This window comes from Dunckerocampus dactyliophorus, chromosome 1 (genome assembly GCF_027744805.1).
Source record: "Dunckerocampus dactyliophorus isolate RoL2022-P2 chromosome 1, RoL_Ddac_1.1, whole genome shotgun sequence".
In the NCBI taxonomy this organism is placed as follows: Eukaryota; Metazoa; Chordata; class Actinopteri; order Syngnathiformes; family Syngnathidae; genus Dunckerocampus; species Dunckerocampus dactyliophorus.
Window position 1 is genome coordinate 40,031,502 of NC_072819.1, and position 18,328 is coordinate 40,049,829.

At 40.8% G+C, this 18,328-nt stretch overlaps 2 protein-coding genes across 11 annotated transcripts in view; one reads left to right on the top strand and one right to left on the bottom strand.

Moving 5' to 3' along the window:
- The first annotated feature begins 1,922 nt into the window (after positions 1–1,922).
- LOC129179038 (urotensin-2-like) lies at positions 1,923–4,461 on the top strand. Its single transcript, XM_054771859.1, has 5 exons — positions 1,923–1,941; positions 2,172–2,288; positions 2,427–2,552; positions 4,234–4,277; positions 4,351–4,461. Exons 1-5 carry the CDS (start codon positions 1,923–1,925, stop codon positions 4,459–4,461), a joined length of 417 nt encoding a protein of 138 aa, XP_054627834.1.
- Positions 4,462–4,770: 309 nt separating this feature from the next.
- The window catches only part of camta1a (calmodulin binding transcription activator 1a), a 363,687-nt gene continuing 350,129 nt past the window's right edge, over positions 4,771–18,328 (bottom strand). For 4 of the 10 annotated variants that reach the window (XM_054797844.1, XM_054797817.1, XM_054797826.1 and 1 more), the window contains 8 exons: positions 17,187–17,365; positions 16,493–16,694; positions 15,722–15,793; positions 15,572–15,592; positions 15,286–15,473; positions 13,593–13,667; positions 13,231–13,261; positions 4,772–8,747 (listed from right to left, as the gene is read on the bottom strand). In XM_054797844.1, the coding sequence (XP_054653819.1) occupies positions 8,715–8,747; positions 13,231–13,261; positions 13,593–13,667; positions 15,286–15,473; positions 15,572–15,592; positions 15,722–15,793; positions 16,493–16,694; positions 17,187–17,365 (801 nt within the window). In that variant the 3' untranslated portion in view covers positions 4,772–8,714. Of the gene's footprint in view, positions 8,748–13,230; positions 13,262–13,592; positions 13,668–15,285; positions 15,474–15,571; positions 15,593–15,721; positions 15,794–16,492; positions 16,695–17,186; positions 17,366–18,328 lie in introns of all 10 variants that reach the window. The other 6 variants (XM_054797834.1, XM_054797814.1, XM_054797873.1 and 3 more) reach the window with 5 other exon arrangements.

Genomic DNA, 18,328 nt, shown 5'->3' on the forward strand with positions numbered 1-18,328 from the left:
GTCCTTTAGAGGCTGTTATCCTGTTAACGAACAGTATTAGATAATCTTAACAGGATAAAAGATTTTTTTAAAACAACACTATACAAATATGAAATTTTCCCGATTCTGTTTGAAAGCAGCATTGTCTCTGTACTGTATGCAAATTGTAAATTTGGGCGTTTCCATGGTTTCCATTGTCTGAATTAGTCAATTTTATATAGTGTTTAAACTTGTGTTTTTGCAGGGAAAAGGTTGGGACATTTGGACATTTTTACAAAGCCGCGGGATAATTTTCGCATGCAGATACTATATATAGTTGACAGCATAGCTCATATAAAATGGTGCTGTTCTAAAATTATAACTTTAGTTGAGCAGTTCGAAAATGCAACTATTAACATGCAGCGTGCACCACCTTATTTGAAAAATAAAAATCTCTGATTGTCATGCTCAAAACAAAATGTTTTACTTTTTGGGTCTCACAGTCTGGGCTGCTTTTTTCTAGAAATTAATACTTTTATCATTAAAAAAAAAATGAAATACAGTATTGCAGGCTTACTATACGTAACATCTCCCCCTGCTGGCCACACTTGACAATCGGTCTTGAATACGACCATATGTCAACAAGCCATGACATACTGTACCTGTCAGGTAACATAGCTGAAATTACAGTAGTTAGAAGTTATGACAGTTGTTTTTATGTGTGTGCACGCGTGTGTGTGCGTGTGCTTGTACACACACGTGCACACACACTAATGTATGTACGTAAATAAATGTATGTAGGATATAAATGCATGTAGTTCAATTCAGTTAACCTTAAGGTCAAGCAAGTTGCCAGTACACCCCCTGACTACTCACATCACATCAATTACAGATTACCTATGCAACTCAACAACACTACTTACTGCCAGGCATGCTAACCACTACTCCACCGTGATGACCTACTGAGGTCTCATAGCAACAGTTGCAGATTAATTACCCAATACAACAATAATTGTTCTACTTACCTTTGTAATGATGACAAAATTACATAAGCTATGTCTTCATTTAGTCATGGCAGCGGTGTACTTGTGTAATAAAGTAGTAAATAAAGAGTGCCTATGTAAGAAAGACCACAATATTTAGTTATTTCAGTTGATAAATTCTTTAAAATAATTAATCACGTGTTTGACACAATAAACTTACAAATCTTACAAAAGATTGCACCATTGTACATGTCAATGTAACAAAGCCACATGCGCATTAAAATACCAGAGTCCTTATAAATCCTAAAGTGGACCAATAAAGAGCAGTATTAATGTCAAGTGCAGGCAGAAACATTTATTTTAGAAACTGGGATAAGCCTCTGATCGAGGTCTTGACTAATACAGAATATAAATCTTAATAGCTTTCCATGATACATAGCAGCTCCGATTGGCCTGTGTGACTTTTCAACCATAAAATTAAATGTCACTGTTGCTCATTATGATACAAGAGAGTGAACACTGGCGTCACTTTTCTAATAAATATACCACCAACATACAGAGGTGCAGAATGAGACTTTTAAATAACTGCCCTGCAGGTTTCAAACTAATAGTAAAGCTTTTGTGACAGTGCATACACAGACCTAATAAAGCTGAGTTTATTGACTAAAGCATAAACACAGCACCTACCCAGAGTAGGGCCTCTCAATGTCTGCTACAGTGGCATTTAGAATACTTGATATTGTTTTCAATTGAGTGTAAATGTCAGATGGCTCATAGGTGGCAAGGTATTGCATATATTTGCATTTTCAGCAAACGTTCTCAGTAATTATGCAGAGTTTTATGGTAAATCCTCCTCACTTTGTATGCAGATCCAAGTGTTTGTAAACCTGCTCCTTCTTGAAGTCACATCTCAAACACCTGCTTTGGCGCCATTTACAGAGTTCATAAAGACAGTCACTCAACCCAAGGAGCCGGTGAAACATGACTCTGACCTTGGCGCGTGGGCCACAACACTTGTCTTTTATTGGCCGGGTGATTTATCATAGATAGAAGGAGCAGGACTTAGGATATTGCTGATGGATCCGTGGGCCAGTAAGACACTCCATTGTTTATTAGCTGTGTGGGTGCATAAGCTACAGCTGGATGTATATAACCCAGATGGGATCCACAGAGCATGCATCAGTCCTCTTTCCTCTTGAAGATATATTGACGAATCAAGTGCACCTCTAGAAAAACATCCCATAGTCATGAACTATTTCCTCTCCTGGGTTGTGCTGGTTATGGCCTTCTGCCCACTGCTGGCCCACCCCATTACAGAATCTGCTGAGATACCTTACCCAGAACTTGGTAAGTCAATCACCTGGATTCATGTATATAGGCTCGTCATTTCAGGCTAAGGTCTTAAAGATGGTACTCATGTCATAGCTGTCATTTGGCACTCCTTTTATTATGGTCCAGACTAATTGACTGCTTGGTTGTGTTCAGTGTCAATGAAGGACAGAGGAGTCGGACGTCTGGATGAAATCTCTCTCTCGGAACATACTTTCACTCCACAGGATGTTTCTGGATTCCGATACTCTGCTCTGATACCTGGGGAGATCAACAGAGATGGTGAGAAGCATCTTGGACCTTACTTTGTGCACTGTGGCATAGTCACGCTGGAACAAAAAAGGGCCTTCTCAAAAATGTTGCCACAAAGTTAATAGTATTGCCTAAAATGTCTTGTTAAGATGATTATTTAAGATTCAAGAGGAAATATGTCATCGAGTCCAAACCCTGATTGACTACCATATTGACATGGATATAAGAATACCTTTTTGCCCTAGAAAACAGTCTGAAAAAGATGGGTCATTGTATAATTGGCGTGTAGTGCCAACATCAGCAGAGCAGAAAGGCATATTATATATTTGTAAGTTCTGCATGCTTTATGCTGTAATTTTAGCACTGATGTTTGTCTTTGGTCCGTGTAATGTTGTTGGTTGAGTGCAATGGAGTGTATACTGTATTTTAGAAGCTTTCTGGGAATTCTGAGCGAGAAAAAATGGCAAAATATAAAAATATGTTTAACCAAGCAGATGAAATTTTGTATATTTGAGTTATGCCATGTAATAAATCACGTAAGCTTCCCAATCGAGTCCTTAGTTTATGCATGTTTTCACTGCGCCGTCTTTGAGCTTTTTTTTTTTCTATATTGGTCAAAACCAGAGTACCAAACCACGAATGTGAACGTAGCCTCAGCAAACAACAGGGGAGGAGTTATGATGCTAATTTTAACATAATGGACATCAATGAAGCATAGTATAAACTGTCTTGCGGGTAAGAAATATGATTAATAAAATATCCATCCATCCATTTTCTATACCACTTGTCCTCATTAGGGTCACAAGTAAGCTGACTTCATGCGAGAGGCGGAGTACACCCTAGACTGGTCACCAGTCAGGAGGGCACTGGCCACATATAGACAAAATAACACTCACATTCACACCTATGGCCAATTAAGAGACTCCAGTTATCCTAACATGCATCTTTCAGACATGCCGAAAAACAGAGATTCAAACTCTGAATCTCGTCAACATGCTAACCACTCTTCTAATGTGTGGCACCGACAAATAAAATATCCATCTATCTTCTATGCCGCTTCTCCTCATTAGGGTCGCGTGGGTATGCTGGAGCCTATCCCAGCTGACTTCGGGCGACAAGCAGGGTACACCCTGGACTGGTCGCCAGCCAATCGCAGGGCACATATAGACAAACAACCATTCACACTCACATCCATACCTATGGACAATTTAGAGTCGCCAATTAACCTAACATGCATTATTTTGGAATGTGGGAGGAAACCGGAGTACCCGGAGAAAACCCACGCACGCACGGGGAGAACATGCAAACTCCACACAGAAAATGCTCAATGGAGATTCAAACCCAGGTCTCCCCGATCTCCTGACTGTGCCTGTGTGGCCAACCTGCTAACCACTGGACCACCGTGTGGCACCGACTAATAAAATATGATGGATAAAATATGATTTAACTGATATTGAAAACAATTAAAAGAAAATATCTTAAAAAATATTCTAGGGGGTTGTCTTATATTCGTGTCAGTACGGTAAGCACATTTGTCCGTATGTTGCTTGCAAACAGTGTGTGGACGATATATGTACAATAATAATTGTAGTCCTTATGAGTCTTTGTAGCTTTATTGTTGATCAAATGTGAATTTCAATCCCGTAAAGTGCACCAGCATGACCACACATGACCAAAGTCTTGTTTTGTGTTTTTTATTTTATTATTTTAGGTGTCAGAACTACAGGGCTGCTTCCGAAAGGGCTGAAAAGCGAGGTGGGATTTCGATAGAAATCAAATTGTAAACTACAATGCAACAGAGCTAGCTAATGGATTCCCTCTCTTCCAGGTATTGCTGGAGAAACATTTGCAAAACCCTTTCATTCACATGCTGGGCATCCACAAGCAATTCAGAAAAAGAGGAGAGAATTCAGAATGTTTCTGGAAGTACTGTGTCTAAACTGTCAAGAATAAGACACGTCATGCATGAGCACGCACACACGCACCCGCACACAAGGAAAAGTACCGTAATTGAGTTATGTTGCAAGCATTGTAAATATGACTTTGTTGTATGAACCTATTTTATGTTTGTTCATTATAAAGCCATTGAGTGTCTGTTGCATGATGATTGTCTTCAAAATCTCAACTCCTTGTGTATTACAGAATAAAATGATAACGAAAATCATCGTCCAAATGTGCCACCTAAGAAGGGTAGCGTCAATCTCACAGGGGAAGCAGAAAGACTTGAAACCCGTTAACACGACTTTTCAACATTTTTTCATTTTTTTATTATTATTTTACAGCAGAAAGAATATAAAGCATTCAGAAAACATCTTCCATATTTTAAGGGCAATTCAAAATGTTTTGCATGGCTTCAGCAGCTGAAATCACTCTTTTTTTTTTTTTTAAACATATCCATCGAGTCAGTGACGCTTGTACATGCACAATTACAAAAAATAAGACTTACAAACAAGAGAAGGGAAGGGGAAAAAAGAGAAAGTAAAACACATCGGGAAAACCAAGGGGAGCTGGAACTTTTGAGAGCAGCGGAGAAAAGTCACATAACAGGGGGAGACAGAGAAAGACCGCTATAGAGGAGAGGAAAGTAGTTCTAACACTAGTTCACATGCAAAGTGTCGAGGACCCATAGCTTTCTATCAAAGTTGGGCCTTTTTTTTCTTCATGTTTGGAATCGATGAAAACGTGCAGTTCGGTATAGGGTGCTCTCCGTAAACTACTGAATGCTTGTCTTGCAATACTGGCATTTGCATAAGAGTCAGTCGACTAGATGTGCCTGACCATTTCAAATGTAGGTCTCCACAAAACATCTCTATTGCTCTGCACTGACGAGTGAAAGATGCAGCGACACTGTGTGTCTGTTGTCCTGATGTGTCTAGAGCTCTCTCTCGTAGGGGTGGCGGGAACAAGACGTGGGGGGAAAGCCAGATTCTTAGGTGAATTGACAGTCATTGAATGAAAATCGAAATCAATTCAATTTCACGTTCATCTTTTGGGCACATCGAATGCAAAATGTGAAATCATCTTCAATAAATCCAATGATCTGCTGGTGCCTGCAATTTTTGTTCATTCAAATTCAGCCTCCTCCGCTTTGCTCTGTTTACTCCTCTCCATTTTGTCACCCTGAGTAAAACACAAAAGGGGAGATGAAACAGCCCCTGCAGGCTAAAGCAGAGCAATGCCCACCTTTGACATAGCTATGCCTCTTTTTGTTCTGCATTCTTTCCCAATGATCTCAAAAGCTTGTCGTTTATAGTTTAAATTGGGAGAACACAGATTCAATTTAAATCAGTGTAACATGTAAACCAAAAGACAAAAAAATGCTTATTTGAAGCTTGCTGAAAAACAATCCTGTCTATGTGCGTTGCCATGAAAACATTAGTAGCTACCTTTTATTGAGCCTGTGCCCTCTTCTCTTTTGGTGGCACGTCAAACCAAAGCTCATCGCATTGCAGAACCTGTATGTCATATAACAAGTTAATCCGACTACCGATTCTAGGAAAGTAAGCATGCTTCAGGTGCACTTCTATCACCCAGTTCACTATTTTACCCATGCAAGCATAATAAATCTCCCTCCTTTTAGCAATTTGCATTGGCTATGCATTCGACCCGCAGAACAGGGGGTGAATGTGTTGCAACAAACCCCAGTAGTGGCATTTTTAAGTGTGATTTGAGCATTCTGTGCCAGCAGAGAACAAACAAGAAGACAAAAAGAAAGACGGGCTGTTGGCAAGCTGGAGCGGCATGGACAGTGGTGAGAAAAGGGAATATTATATGATAGCTATGACCATTGGAAGGTAATAGTGTCGATCTGTTTGTTTGGAGAAAACGAGGGTGTTTTAGGTTTGGTAAATAGGCACTTTCTACATAAACACTGTCCAAATAAAGTGTACGAATCGGACCTGAAAATGACAATTAACATTCAATTAAGCCAAATTATGGTTGAACAAATATGACTGTGTAATTTCAATATGAAAAATACACTTATTGACTACAGTTTTGCACACATTAGTGACCATTTTTAATGTTGAATTTTGGGTAGAATAAATTTAGCACCTTTGGATGTTGCTGCTTGAAAAAAAGATCCAGCCATGCACAGAGTGCTACACGTTTGTCAGCTTGAAATATTGACTTTACACAGAATTTACAGCATAAGGTGGGCTTAGACCCGGCAGCCTTGATCAAGGATGAAATACTGAATTTGTAAAATTGTGAGACTTAGTGAGTTAATACTACATCACACGGCACATTTAAAAGATGTGAAGTCATTCACGTCTTGTCGATGTAGACTGAAGACCCTGATCAAGGCTGCCATTTACAATCTTTCAGATCAGACAAGATAACTCATCACATTCCTTTTGCAAAGAGAACCAAAATAAAAACTCTGCTATCAATTCACGGGAGAAAGAGATGAGATTTGAAATGCCTTCTGCTTAAATATGACTGCCTTTTAAAATGTTGTTATTGTTCTTGGTTAGTTGAACTGTCACGGTCTTCAGAGTGCCGGTATGAGTAACAGCTTTGCAAAACATGTTTTCCCAAGCTATGATGTAGCATTCACATTCCTTGGCACCATTGGCAAAGGATTATGGGTAGCTAAAAAATGTATTAAAAAAACCCATAACAAGGTGCTTTAGGGTAAATTCTACAGACATTGCCTAACTCTACATAAAGTATTTTGTAACTTTTCATATGGCAATAACATCATGCTTCAGCAAAATGTTTAAGAACAATCAAAATAAAATACTCTAAAATAGTGAAATTGTTTTCATTTTACAGAGCATAGCCACTACTGCTTTGTTGTTTTTTCCCATTTGACTCTTCATACTTTTCATGCACATAACTCATTTTTATCCCAGTTATTTACACTATTTACAAACAATACAACTGTACTTCTTAGGCATTCAAAGAAAACTATACAAATATTTGTGTTTGTCTTGTACCTCTTTTTGACCCATTTTTTTTAAATGAATAAAATAATATATTTCTAAAATACAATCCCCATCGGGTAAATGTGTTTTTTTCCTACGTACTTTCAGCCTTCGTTATATACAGAAACGTTCGCTCAATTGTCAAAAATATGGATTTGTCAAACCCCTATTTTGGGACAAGCTTAGGGACCCCTCAAAGAATCTCTAAGACGTCAAGGCAATGTATGTGATCTTCCCCTCAAAAGCCCTTGCCGGCTCTGAAGTTCACTGAAAAACAACTGTAATAACCTGCATGACCCGAACTTTTATCACACAAAATAGGCAAACGTGAGAAACAAATACAATGAAGGGGTAGTCTTGCGTGGAAAAATGGATATGTGCAGAGAGAACCCGAGGTTCGGCTGAAAGACTAAGACCATAAACACACGAGCAAAGACTTTTCTTACGCAGAAGTCATGCATTTTTTTGGGATAAGATTCTACAACATAGAACCTGGAGATACAGATCACCAATACATTATTAGACATGAGGGGACAAACACATTGGACAGTATGAGTATGAAACAAATTCAAGTAATAAAGCAACAACAGGCAACAGAAAAACAGAAAAATTAAATCCCTTATTTGCTTCTGCACAGTTAACCCCCGACTACATTCAGTTGTAGCTCCAGCCTTGGGGGCCGAGAGACGGGGCAGAGCACAGTGGGAGACGATGAGCTGTTGAGCTGATTACAAATGCATGTATGTATCATCGATGTGGCAGAGTGGCTTGACTGATGTGGTTGGACAAAAACAAATCCATCCCCTTTTGAATTAATTGGTCACTTAAAAAAATTGTGAAATACAATTAGAGTCTTCCAGCATGGTCTCCCTATGGTCTGAGATATTCAGCAGCAGCCTTTATTCACGTCTATTCACAAGTGACAGACCTACTGTGGCTTGCCCAGCATTCTCTTCCTTCACAGTCTGAAATCGTGTCCAGAAAAAAGTGCAAAAAAATGCCATGAAGCAAAATGTTCTGCACCCCTCTCACACCGCTGAAGTTTATAATTCCATAGTAGAAGTTGCCACTCTCCAACTGAAATCCAGTGGAAAGAATATATATATTTGTGGAAAAAAATGTGTGTTATAGTGACACTGCACTGATACTATTTTCATCCCTTTCTCTTGTATAATGTCTTGGTTCCAAAAAAATAAAATACAAATAAAAAAAGGAGGTGTTGGAGGAGTGATGTCACATTGCGAGGGGGCTCTTCTGAGTGGTCTCATGTTCCCTGGCCCTTTTCAATTCTTTCACCCTGCATATCAGAGAGAGAGAGATACGTGAATATTAAACATCCTGAACTTGAACTTCAAGTTAGAAATCACAATCTTAGCGCTGGGGTTGCCAGGAACTACTGTACAGCTCGTCTGTGAAGAGAAGCACTGGTCATTCCATCACACTCCGCATCTGTCAAATGGTTTGAATTTCAAGTGTTTCTAAAATGCATATGTGGTTTTGTGTGCGTGTGTGTGTGTGTGTGTGTGTGTATTAGGGCTGTCAAATGATTAAAAATTGTAATGAGATTAATCACAGTTTTCAAATTATCTATCCATCCATCTTCTACCGCTTATCCGAGGTCGGGTCGCGGTGGCAGCAGCCAAAGCAGGGAAGCCGAGACTTCCCTCTCCCCGGCCAATTCGTCCAGCTCTTTCCGGCGGATCCCGAGGCGTTCCCAGGCCAGTTGGGAGACATAGTCTCTCCAAATAAATTGAGAGCTTTGCCTTCACCACAACAGACCAATGCAGAGTCCGCATCATTGCAGACGCCTTATCAATTTGCCTGTCGATCTCGCGTTCCATCCTTCCCTCACTCGTGAACAAGACCCCGAGGTATCTAAACTCCTCCACCTGGGGCAGGATCTCATCCCCGACCAAGCGATGGCACTCCACCCTTTTCCGGGCGAGATGATAGAGGTGATGATTCTCATTCCGGCCGTTTCACACTCGGCTGCGAACTGATCTAGTGAGAGTTGAAGGTCACGGCTCGATGAACCCAGCAGGACCACATCATCTGCAAAAAGCAAAGACTCAATCCTGAAGCAACCAAACCGGAACCCCCTGGCTGCGCCTAGAAAATCTGTCCATAAAAATAATGAACAGAATCGGTGACTAACGGCAGCCCTGGCGGAGTCCCACCCTCACTGGAAACGGGTCCGACTTATTGCCGGCAATGTGAACCAAACTCTGACACCGGTCATACAGGGAACGAACAGCCTGAATTATCTGGTCCAATACCCCATATTCCTGGAGTACTTCCCCCCAGAATTCCTCGAGGAACACGATCAAATGCCTTCTCCAAGTTCACTAAACACATGTAGACTGGTTGGGCAAACTCCCATACACCCTCAAGGAACCTGCTGAGAGTGTAGAACTGGTGTGAACTGGTGTGAACTGGTGTGATTCCACAATAGTTGGAACACAACCTCCGGTCCCCCTTCTTAAAAAGGGGGACCACCACCCCGTTCTGCCAATCCAGAGGCACTGCCCCCGATGTCCATGCGATGCTGCAGAGTCCTGTCAACCAAGACACGCCCACACATCCAAGGCCTTAAGCAACTCCAGGCGGATCTCATCCACCCCCAGGGCCCTGCCACCAACGAGCTTTTTGACAACTCAGCAACCTTAGCCCCAGATATAGGAGAGCCCACCGTAGAGTCCCAAGGCTCTTCCTCATAGGGCTCTGTCAGTTGTTCCCAGAAGGCCCTCACAATATATTTGGGCCTGCCAGGTCTGACCGGCATCCTCCCCCAAGATCGGAGCTACCAGGTGGTGATCGGTTGACAGCTCCGCCTCTCTCTTCACCCGAGTGTCCAAAACATATAGCCGCAAGTCTGATGATACGACCACACAGTCAATCATCAAAGTGGGGCCTACGGTGTCTTGTGGACACCCTTATGCTTAAAGTTAGTGTTTGTTTTCGACAATCTGTGACGAGCACTGAAATCCAATAAAAAAGTACTGCTCGGATTCAGAACAGGGGGGCCGTTCCTCCCAATCATGCCTCTCCAGGTCTCACTGTCGCTGCAAACGTGAGCTCTGAAGTCCCCTCAGCACAACAAGGGAATCCCTTGAGGGACAACACTCCAGTACTCCCTCTAGGGACTCCAAAAAGGGTGGGTATTCTAAACTGCTGTTGCATCTCGCGGTCGAAATGCATTGGTGACAATGAGGAAGTATCTTTGTGTGGGTGAATGGACTAGAGACGTGTTTGTCAGTTGGAGATACATACAGTATATGGTGTTGGAATTGCACTGCTATTGATGTGTTGAGGTAAGCATAAAGTTACAAAAGAGCAGCAGACTTGTAGTTAGAGCATAAAAAAAACAATTTATGACCTTCTATGGTTTTTACCATTATTAGAGTCCTGTAGACATGAAATAACATCACTATAGTCACCTTTATACTCGTATTACCTAATATTGTAGACATGCTAAGCGATAATAAGACATAACAACTCACACGTTAGCAATGGGAAAGTTCCTTGTTGTTGTAGTATTTTGAACGTAATGTGGATCGATCACATGGCATTAAAAAAAAGATTGATGTCAGCCTATCATCCATCCTCATTATGACGTTTGTCACTTGATTGATATACAGGACAGCCAGGCTGACATGCTTCCAACATACACGTACACACTACTACTGCCAGCTTTGTTTACAACACTTTGCGCAACTCTTACGCACTCCCGTACTCTTAGGCTATGGGATCTCTCTAGGGACACATGAGATGGCCCCTGCCTTTAGCACAGCAAGTTACCGAGCTAACTAGTTGAATGTATTCATTCTAAACTTAAGAAAATGTTTTAAACTGAGAAGGACGAAGAAGAAGAAGGACAAAGTAAGAAGACAAAAACGTAACACTTACAGTGTATTCACGTGTAGTAATTTGGGCCCATAACTTTGCAGCTGGTGTGTGTAAAACAGAAGGACTTCAAGGCACTAACCATGCTAATTAACACGCTGGATGGTGGCGGACACAAAAGGTAATGATTGTCACTGGATTTTCAAAGTTCTTGTACTTCGTCAATATTATCTGTGCAGCAAGAATTGTGTGCTATATTTTGCAAACACCACATCAATAATGACTTCCATTACAGTTAATATCAGAGCCACTCAATAAAACTATGATATTGGTGTCAGGTTGATTCCCCCAATATCCAGGATTAAATAATCAATCCAAATATTATCCAATAATCATTTTATCAGAACTATACCGCAATAACATAACAATTACATCCATGGAATTTTCATTTCACCTGCGATTAACAATTTCAAAATATACTGTACATAGATTAGAAGTCTGAAGTCTGGGAGAACAAGTCATATTCTAATTGCAGATATTTTAATTTCATATTGAGTTATTCATTGTATTTTATTGGGTTTTGTTATTTCAACTTCCCATTTTTTGTGCAGAAAACTAGTGCTATTTTGACGCAAAGCAGGAATAAACACAAACTGACACACTGGTGGTAAGTAACATCCACATGTAAAAAGACAAAGACATTTTTCCTTTTCCCACTCATATGGTCATATTGACTCAATGTTGGCCTTGAACTGCTATGGGGAGATGTGCGTCATGAGCAACAAGCAGTCAGCCTGACAAATGCAAATAGCTCTTGAGTACCATCTAATATTGTCTGATATTAGCTGATTCAACTTTGCTCAGGTTCCTCTTCATTGTTACGTGAATGTGTGGTTGCATGTCACGGATACATGTGTGCTGCATCCTTTCTTGCTGAGCTGGTGTACTCCCTAGAGGTAAGAATTCATTACTGTTCTCCCAGTGGGAGGAAAAGTCTATTGTTTTTTTCCCTGTGACCTATATGCTTTCAAAGCAGTCTGACCTATTAGACGAAACAGCACAGACAATCTTCTATCATGGTTGCTGTAAAATTTATGCCGATATAAATTATTAATTATTAATTATTAACGCAGTTGTGATTAATGGCTGAGGAGTCAAAGGAACATGAGGAACTAAGCGTAGAAACATGAAAAAATGCAGACGCCTCTGTGCATGTTTGCAAGCTTCAACTATTGAACATTATTGACAACATTGTCTACTGACATTACTGCAGTTGCAATTGTGATTGGTTCCTCCTTCAATTCGTCACCCTCCAGTATCCAAGCACTTTGTCCCTGTCTGTTTTTTAACTTTACAGTTTTAGAATTAGTTGAGTTTGGTCCCTCTCAGTATGTCAAGTGGCAAGAAACAGGACAAACAGCCAGCCAACAAAACAGAGAGACAACTTGAGAAAACAGCAGGCCCACAGCATGCCTTTAGGCCCAAAGTTGTCATCACTGGACATGCAGCAGATCGATACATCATCAAAAGAAGCACGCCGCACGCTCTCTCAAACTGTCTTTCTGTGTAAACAAACTGAAATAAAATTTCTAAGGAAAGGAAGGTAAAGAGCAAAATCCCCGTTGCACCCAATCATCCATTTTGTCATTCATAAGCATTTTGGTTAGTCTGACAAAGGTCTGTCTCTGATTGTTGTCAGTACACCTGTGGCTCCAGCTGGCAGCCCTCATGCAAGCAGGCATCAAGCACAAGTGATGGAGGAGGAAGTTGGGTTGGTGGAGAGGCAGGAGAGAGAGAGGAAGAGCAAAGGAGAAAATGAGTGTGAGGGAGGGAGAGAATGCAAAGGCTGATAACTGAGGTGGAAATAATTATTATTAAAGAGCGAGAGACAGAGAAGAATAGAGAGGCACGAACTGAGTTGCTGAGGCAGCACTCACCCGCTTGAACAGTCTATGGTCCATCAAGGGGCTTGGCATAAACAGCAAAACAATACCAGACAGCTATTAGCACACAGTAGGCACTCTGCAGAAGAGTGCGGGGACAGGTGGGGGGCCAATTACAGTGAGGGGGAGGGAGACTGGAGCTTAGGCACATGGAGACTTTTCTAACCACCTATCACGCCCAACCAAAATAACACATAACAGCAGGTTTTTAAAAAAGAACTGAGATGGGAGAGGTAATGAAACTTGAGTCTTTTAAAATGTACTTTACTAATTAGCTCAGATACACCGTGCCAGGACTGTGCACTCAACCCGAGGCTTTACATAACGTGTTGTGCATGTCCGTGTAAGGGGTCTACCTGTGGCGGCACCGACGTAAGAACCTCATGATCTTCCTGGCAGCTTGATCCTGCCTCTTGGTGAGCAGACAACCTCTAGAAGAAAACAAATAAGATGGGAAAGTTTCACATCATTTGAAGGATTACATTCCAATTGGGGCTGTCAAATGGTGTCAAATGTTTAATCAGGTTAATCACAATTTTCACATTAATTCATGATTAGATCATCGTTTGCAGCTATGTCAAAAATATGCCCATAATTATTGTATTTTAGTAACAGAAAAATAAATGAGAGGACACAATTACTGTATATATATTTGTATGTTTTAACAGCTCCAAAAGAACTGAAAATTTCAATCAACTTCAGTCAAGAAACCACACCACTGAAAATCTATTTGCCTAACACTAGTCCCTTTAATAGTAGCAGAACATTTGAATCTCACTTTAACTGTTATTATGAGCAATGAGGGGTTGTGACACCGAGTACACACCAAGAAGTCACATGTTTTGAGTGTATTTTCAGAGACTTCTGAGCACACTTAAATGCAACGAATTGTACTTCTGCATTTAGAGTTACGAAGTGAGTGATAAGAATGTCTACTAATTGTTTTTCTTTGACTTTATGTTTATTTAGACCGCACATGAATGCACCTCGTGCGAGTGTGGTGAAAGGTGTTCTGAGGATGGGCGGAGAGAGATGTTTGCGAGTTGTGATACATATATGATATGTGAATTGCACTGCTGTTGATGTGTTCAGGCCAGACGCCATAAACCAATGCACAACAGATGCCAGAGACTGAACTAAATAATCAGAAACAAATGAGCGACATGTACGTGGAATAAAGAACGTAAAGACGACGGATAAGCAAAACTGAAGTAATACAAAATAAAGGCATGAAAGCCGGAACTAAGGCATAAACAGAGAAAATAAACAAGCTCTCACGCTGGCATGCACAGAGCGTGACACTATCGAGATTACTACAGGTTGTCAGACTTTCCACTTTTACCTGCACTAGGGTCCTGTTTCATCCTGAGGTCGCCACCAACAAAACATCAAGCCACACCGTGACATGTAGCTTGGATTGCCAACTTTTAACACTAACGCCAAGAGCTACTTGTGTTTGAAATATGACTGGTAACATTTACTAGTACGATATTTTAGGGGTGGTCCGATCGGTATCATCCAATGTGATCATCGGTCGGGTGGCGGCTAATTAGCTAAAATGCAAGACACGCAAGGCGGATAGCCCAAAAAGTGGTTGGATTTTGTTAATGTTCTGGTAAAACAAGCATATTCGGTTTATTTGGGTTGAAATAAGCTACAAAAATAAATGTTACAAAAATGAGTAGCTCTTGGCCATTTTCATTTCGTAAAAGTAGCTCTCAGAAGAAAAAACACTGGTGACCCCTGACATAGACAATAGTAAATTTAAAACTTTACACTTTATCGATGTGATCAGTATCGGTATTGGTCGATTTCACTCATGAATGATCGGTATCGGCAGCATAAAAACCTAATCAGCGCATCCCTAGTATATTTATATCTCCACGCACACTCAATCCAACTTCTTTTGTGGTATTTTGTTGTTAAATGAAGATGGTGCGTCTGTATTGAATGGCTCCAAAAACACCAATACACTTTGAGTCCACTGTAGTCACTGTAGACTGTGTCCAACTGTGGCATAACCATATATTGCCTTGATGATGCGGCTACCTCAATTTGTGCTGCACCAGGGCAGCGGCCGCCCCACGGTGGTGAGGCTTGAGTCTGTAGCTGCGGTAGTATTGCTGAATGAGCACGGCAGCTCTCCTGCTCTGCTGGAATTTCTTCTGCTCGTGGTAGCTGCGGAATTTACTCTGGATAAGGATGGCGGCCTGCGTCATCTTCTTATAAAGTGCATACTGTGAGCAAGAACAAATTAAAATGTCTGTTATTTGACTTGTACTTCTACAAGATTCAGACTGTTTAGGGATGAATTTAACTGTTGATGATGTTTTACCTTCAAGGCTATCCATGTAAGCTTGCATAAAAGGAAGAGATGTATTGTTAATGATGAACATGTATGGTGAGTTAATGGTAAATAAACTGGTGTTATATCGTACATAACGAGCATTATTCCAACTAATTCAAATTAAATAACCTTTCCTACCTGTTTGTATTTCTTGTAACAACGCTGAATAACAGCAGCAGCTACTTCCTGTTGTTCTCGGAGTGACCGCCCCTGTTGGAGAGTAAGCAGAATGGATCAGAGGTCAAATCAAAACCTACTATTTGCCACCTGGGTGGCTCTGTCCAGTCTCTTCAGTATCTTCATTTGTACGCCACCCTGGCATGTGTCCAGCCTTGGTGGGAAGCTGGGAGATGGAGATGAACTGTTGAGTTGCCAAAGGTCCCCCTCAGCTTTAGCTTGTAGGCACAACAGATGACAAAGAACAGCAAACAGTTTATCGTATGAAAAAAACAAAAGTAGAGAGGAGAAGAGGAACGGAACAAGGGGAAGGTGTTCAGAGAGCTAGTTTTAATAACAAGCAGCAGCATGCTCCATACATCAAACTGAAAGCAGATAAAGCTTAATCATTTCTAACAGCAGGAGCAATAAGGAGGGAAATGCAATTGTTCCTATAAGCGAGGTCATGCTCTGCTCAAACCATCTTCCCATGCGGAGACCACAGGGCTATTTTTAATAATTTTGTTTATGTTTTCACGTGTACATTAGTAAAATAAAAAAAAACAATGAGACAAATTGACAGGAAGTGTGCAAAAGACTCTACAAAAACAATGTCCTTCACTGCAGAAAGGACAGCTTCCTCTTTGAAGCTTTGGACCAAATAAAAGAAAAGCACTCAAAGTGCCGAAAACACACTTTTCACTGCACGCTGCAGAACCCACATCATATGGTATCCTAGTGGCAGGCCTGTACCTTGTACTTGTGGAAGGCTGTCTGAACTAGGCGGGCAGCTTCATATAGTTCTCTCTGTTCTGGGTCGGACAGAGTCAGCTGGGCCAGGTCTCTCTCCACTTTGCTGTTGGAGGCATTGAGGAACTCATTCCAGTCTGCAGGCGATGGAAGTGTGGACCTCTCCAGCGGCCCCTCTCCCAGCGGGGACCCCTCAGGACTCAGACTGGGGTTGGACACAATGGGGTCAAGGGTTCATTATACAGATATTTGAGGGAAAGGGGACCATTGATTTCACGGCGCTGAACGCACAGTATGCTCAATCGGTCCACCCATCCCAAATTAACACTTTATTGCTGTACTTATGGCATGTTGTACATGTGACATTGCATAATACAGAGAAGTGCTTCTAATATTTTGATTATTTCGTTACATAAAGTAAGTGGGACAAATAGTACAAACCCGGTCAGTATGATACAGTGCAGTTCTACTAATATAATGATTAATTAAATTAATACAGCTCTGGCCGTGTCCATTAAAACTGAGCATTGTTACTGTAATTTGTCAAATTTCATACAAATATCTTGTGTTACATTTCATTAGACAGTGCAGATACTGTATACTGTATCTGATGAAGCATTTTATGAGTGTAAAAGCTACTATTAATGATATATCGCAACAACACGCAGTGCTTCCTCTATACAAGGTCATTCCTTACCGTAAGTGTAAGATGCTCGGTAGCTGCTCTGCATCGCCCAGGTAGTTGGCCAGCCAGTTCATAGTGCTGTTAACCCCAGATGTGTCTACTGGTAAAGAGTCTGCAGCGGTAAAGTTCTCCCTCTTGATTCTCTCCGGCGTTGCCTCAATGATGTGCTCTGCCAGAGTCATCATATTTGCCTGTTTTGTTGAAACAAACAAACAAACGGGGGTGACTCAGGATGGATGCTCAATGACCAACTATTCCACTAAAAGTGAGGTTTAGTTCTGTGATGGCCAGTGAACACTGTGAAGATCATAATGCTACTTTTTTTTGTTTTTTTTTTAAAAAGGGGGGGGGGGGACTAAGGCTGAATCCCAATTCTACCCTTTTGCCCTTCTACTTCGTCTTACTCTGACGGCCAAGGGCCAAGGGGAAGGAGCCACTATGGAATGGGACTCCACTTGATTGTCATTACGTCATCACCCCTGGCTGCTTCCTAGCCATGACGTAAGCAAATGCAACAATTACATACCACAAACTGAGATGCTTAAATTTTTACATTATTTCATTATCATATAGCCTAACTCAAGAACACTTTTTTTTTTTAAATAAAAGGAACACATATTTACAAACTGTGACATTTATTGCCAAACAACTGTAATAAATAACAGCTTACAACCAGCACTGTAACAACAATAATAACAATAAAAAATGCATCAAATATACATATGTGCATGGCTCAGATCAAGGGTACCCTTTGCTGTCTTCAACTTCACTTGAGTAGTATTTGAAATTGTTGTTCTAACAATGTGTGCTATCCCTATCACTCTGACGTTTATAGAGTGAGGAAGCTTACCAAACCATAAATTGAGCCTGTTCATGTTTTTATCTTGCGCTAGCACGGCTATGTTGTAAAAAAGTGTCCTATATTTGGACATTGAAATGTTACATGTAAAACATGTCTACTTTTGTTGTGAAATAAACAATATTTTCTTTGTTTTATTCAAATATTCTCAGTGTAAAAAAAAAATAACTGTCGTTTAATCATTAGTGAAAAGTACATAACCTTCGTGTCTGCCTGCCGATGAAAATTTTGAAGAACATAATTCCATGGAAAAACAAACCCCATGATGATTACGATGGTATATATTCATGGAATA

What these genes read in the sequence shown, in the direction of transcription:
- LOC129179038 (XM_054771859.1), top strand. An exon ending in GATACCTTACCCAGAACTTG is followed by an intron (nt 2,289 to 2,426) that starts GTAAGTCAATCA and finishes GGTTGTGTTCAG; the next exon opens with TGTCAATGAAGGACAGAGGA. An exon ending in CGAAAGGGCTGAAAAGCGAG is followed by an intron (nt 4,278 to 4,350) that starts GTGGGATTTCGA and finishes CCTCTCTTCCAG; the next exon opens with GTATTGCTGGAGAAACATTT.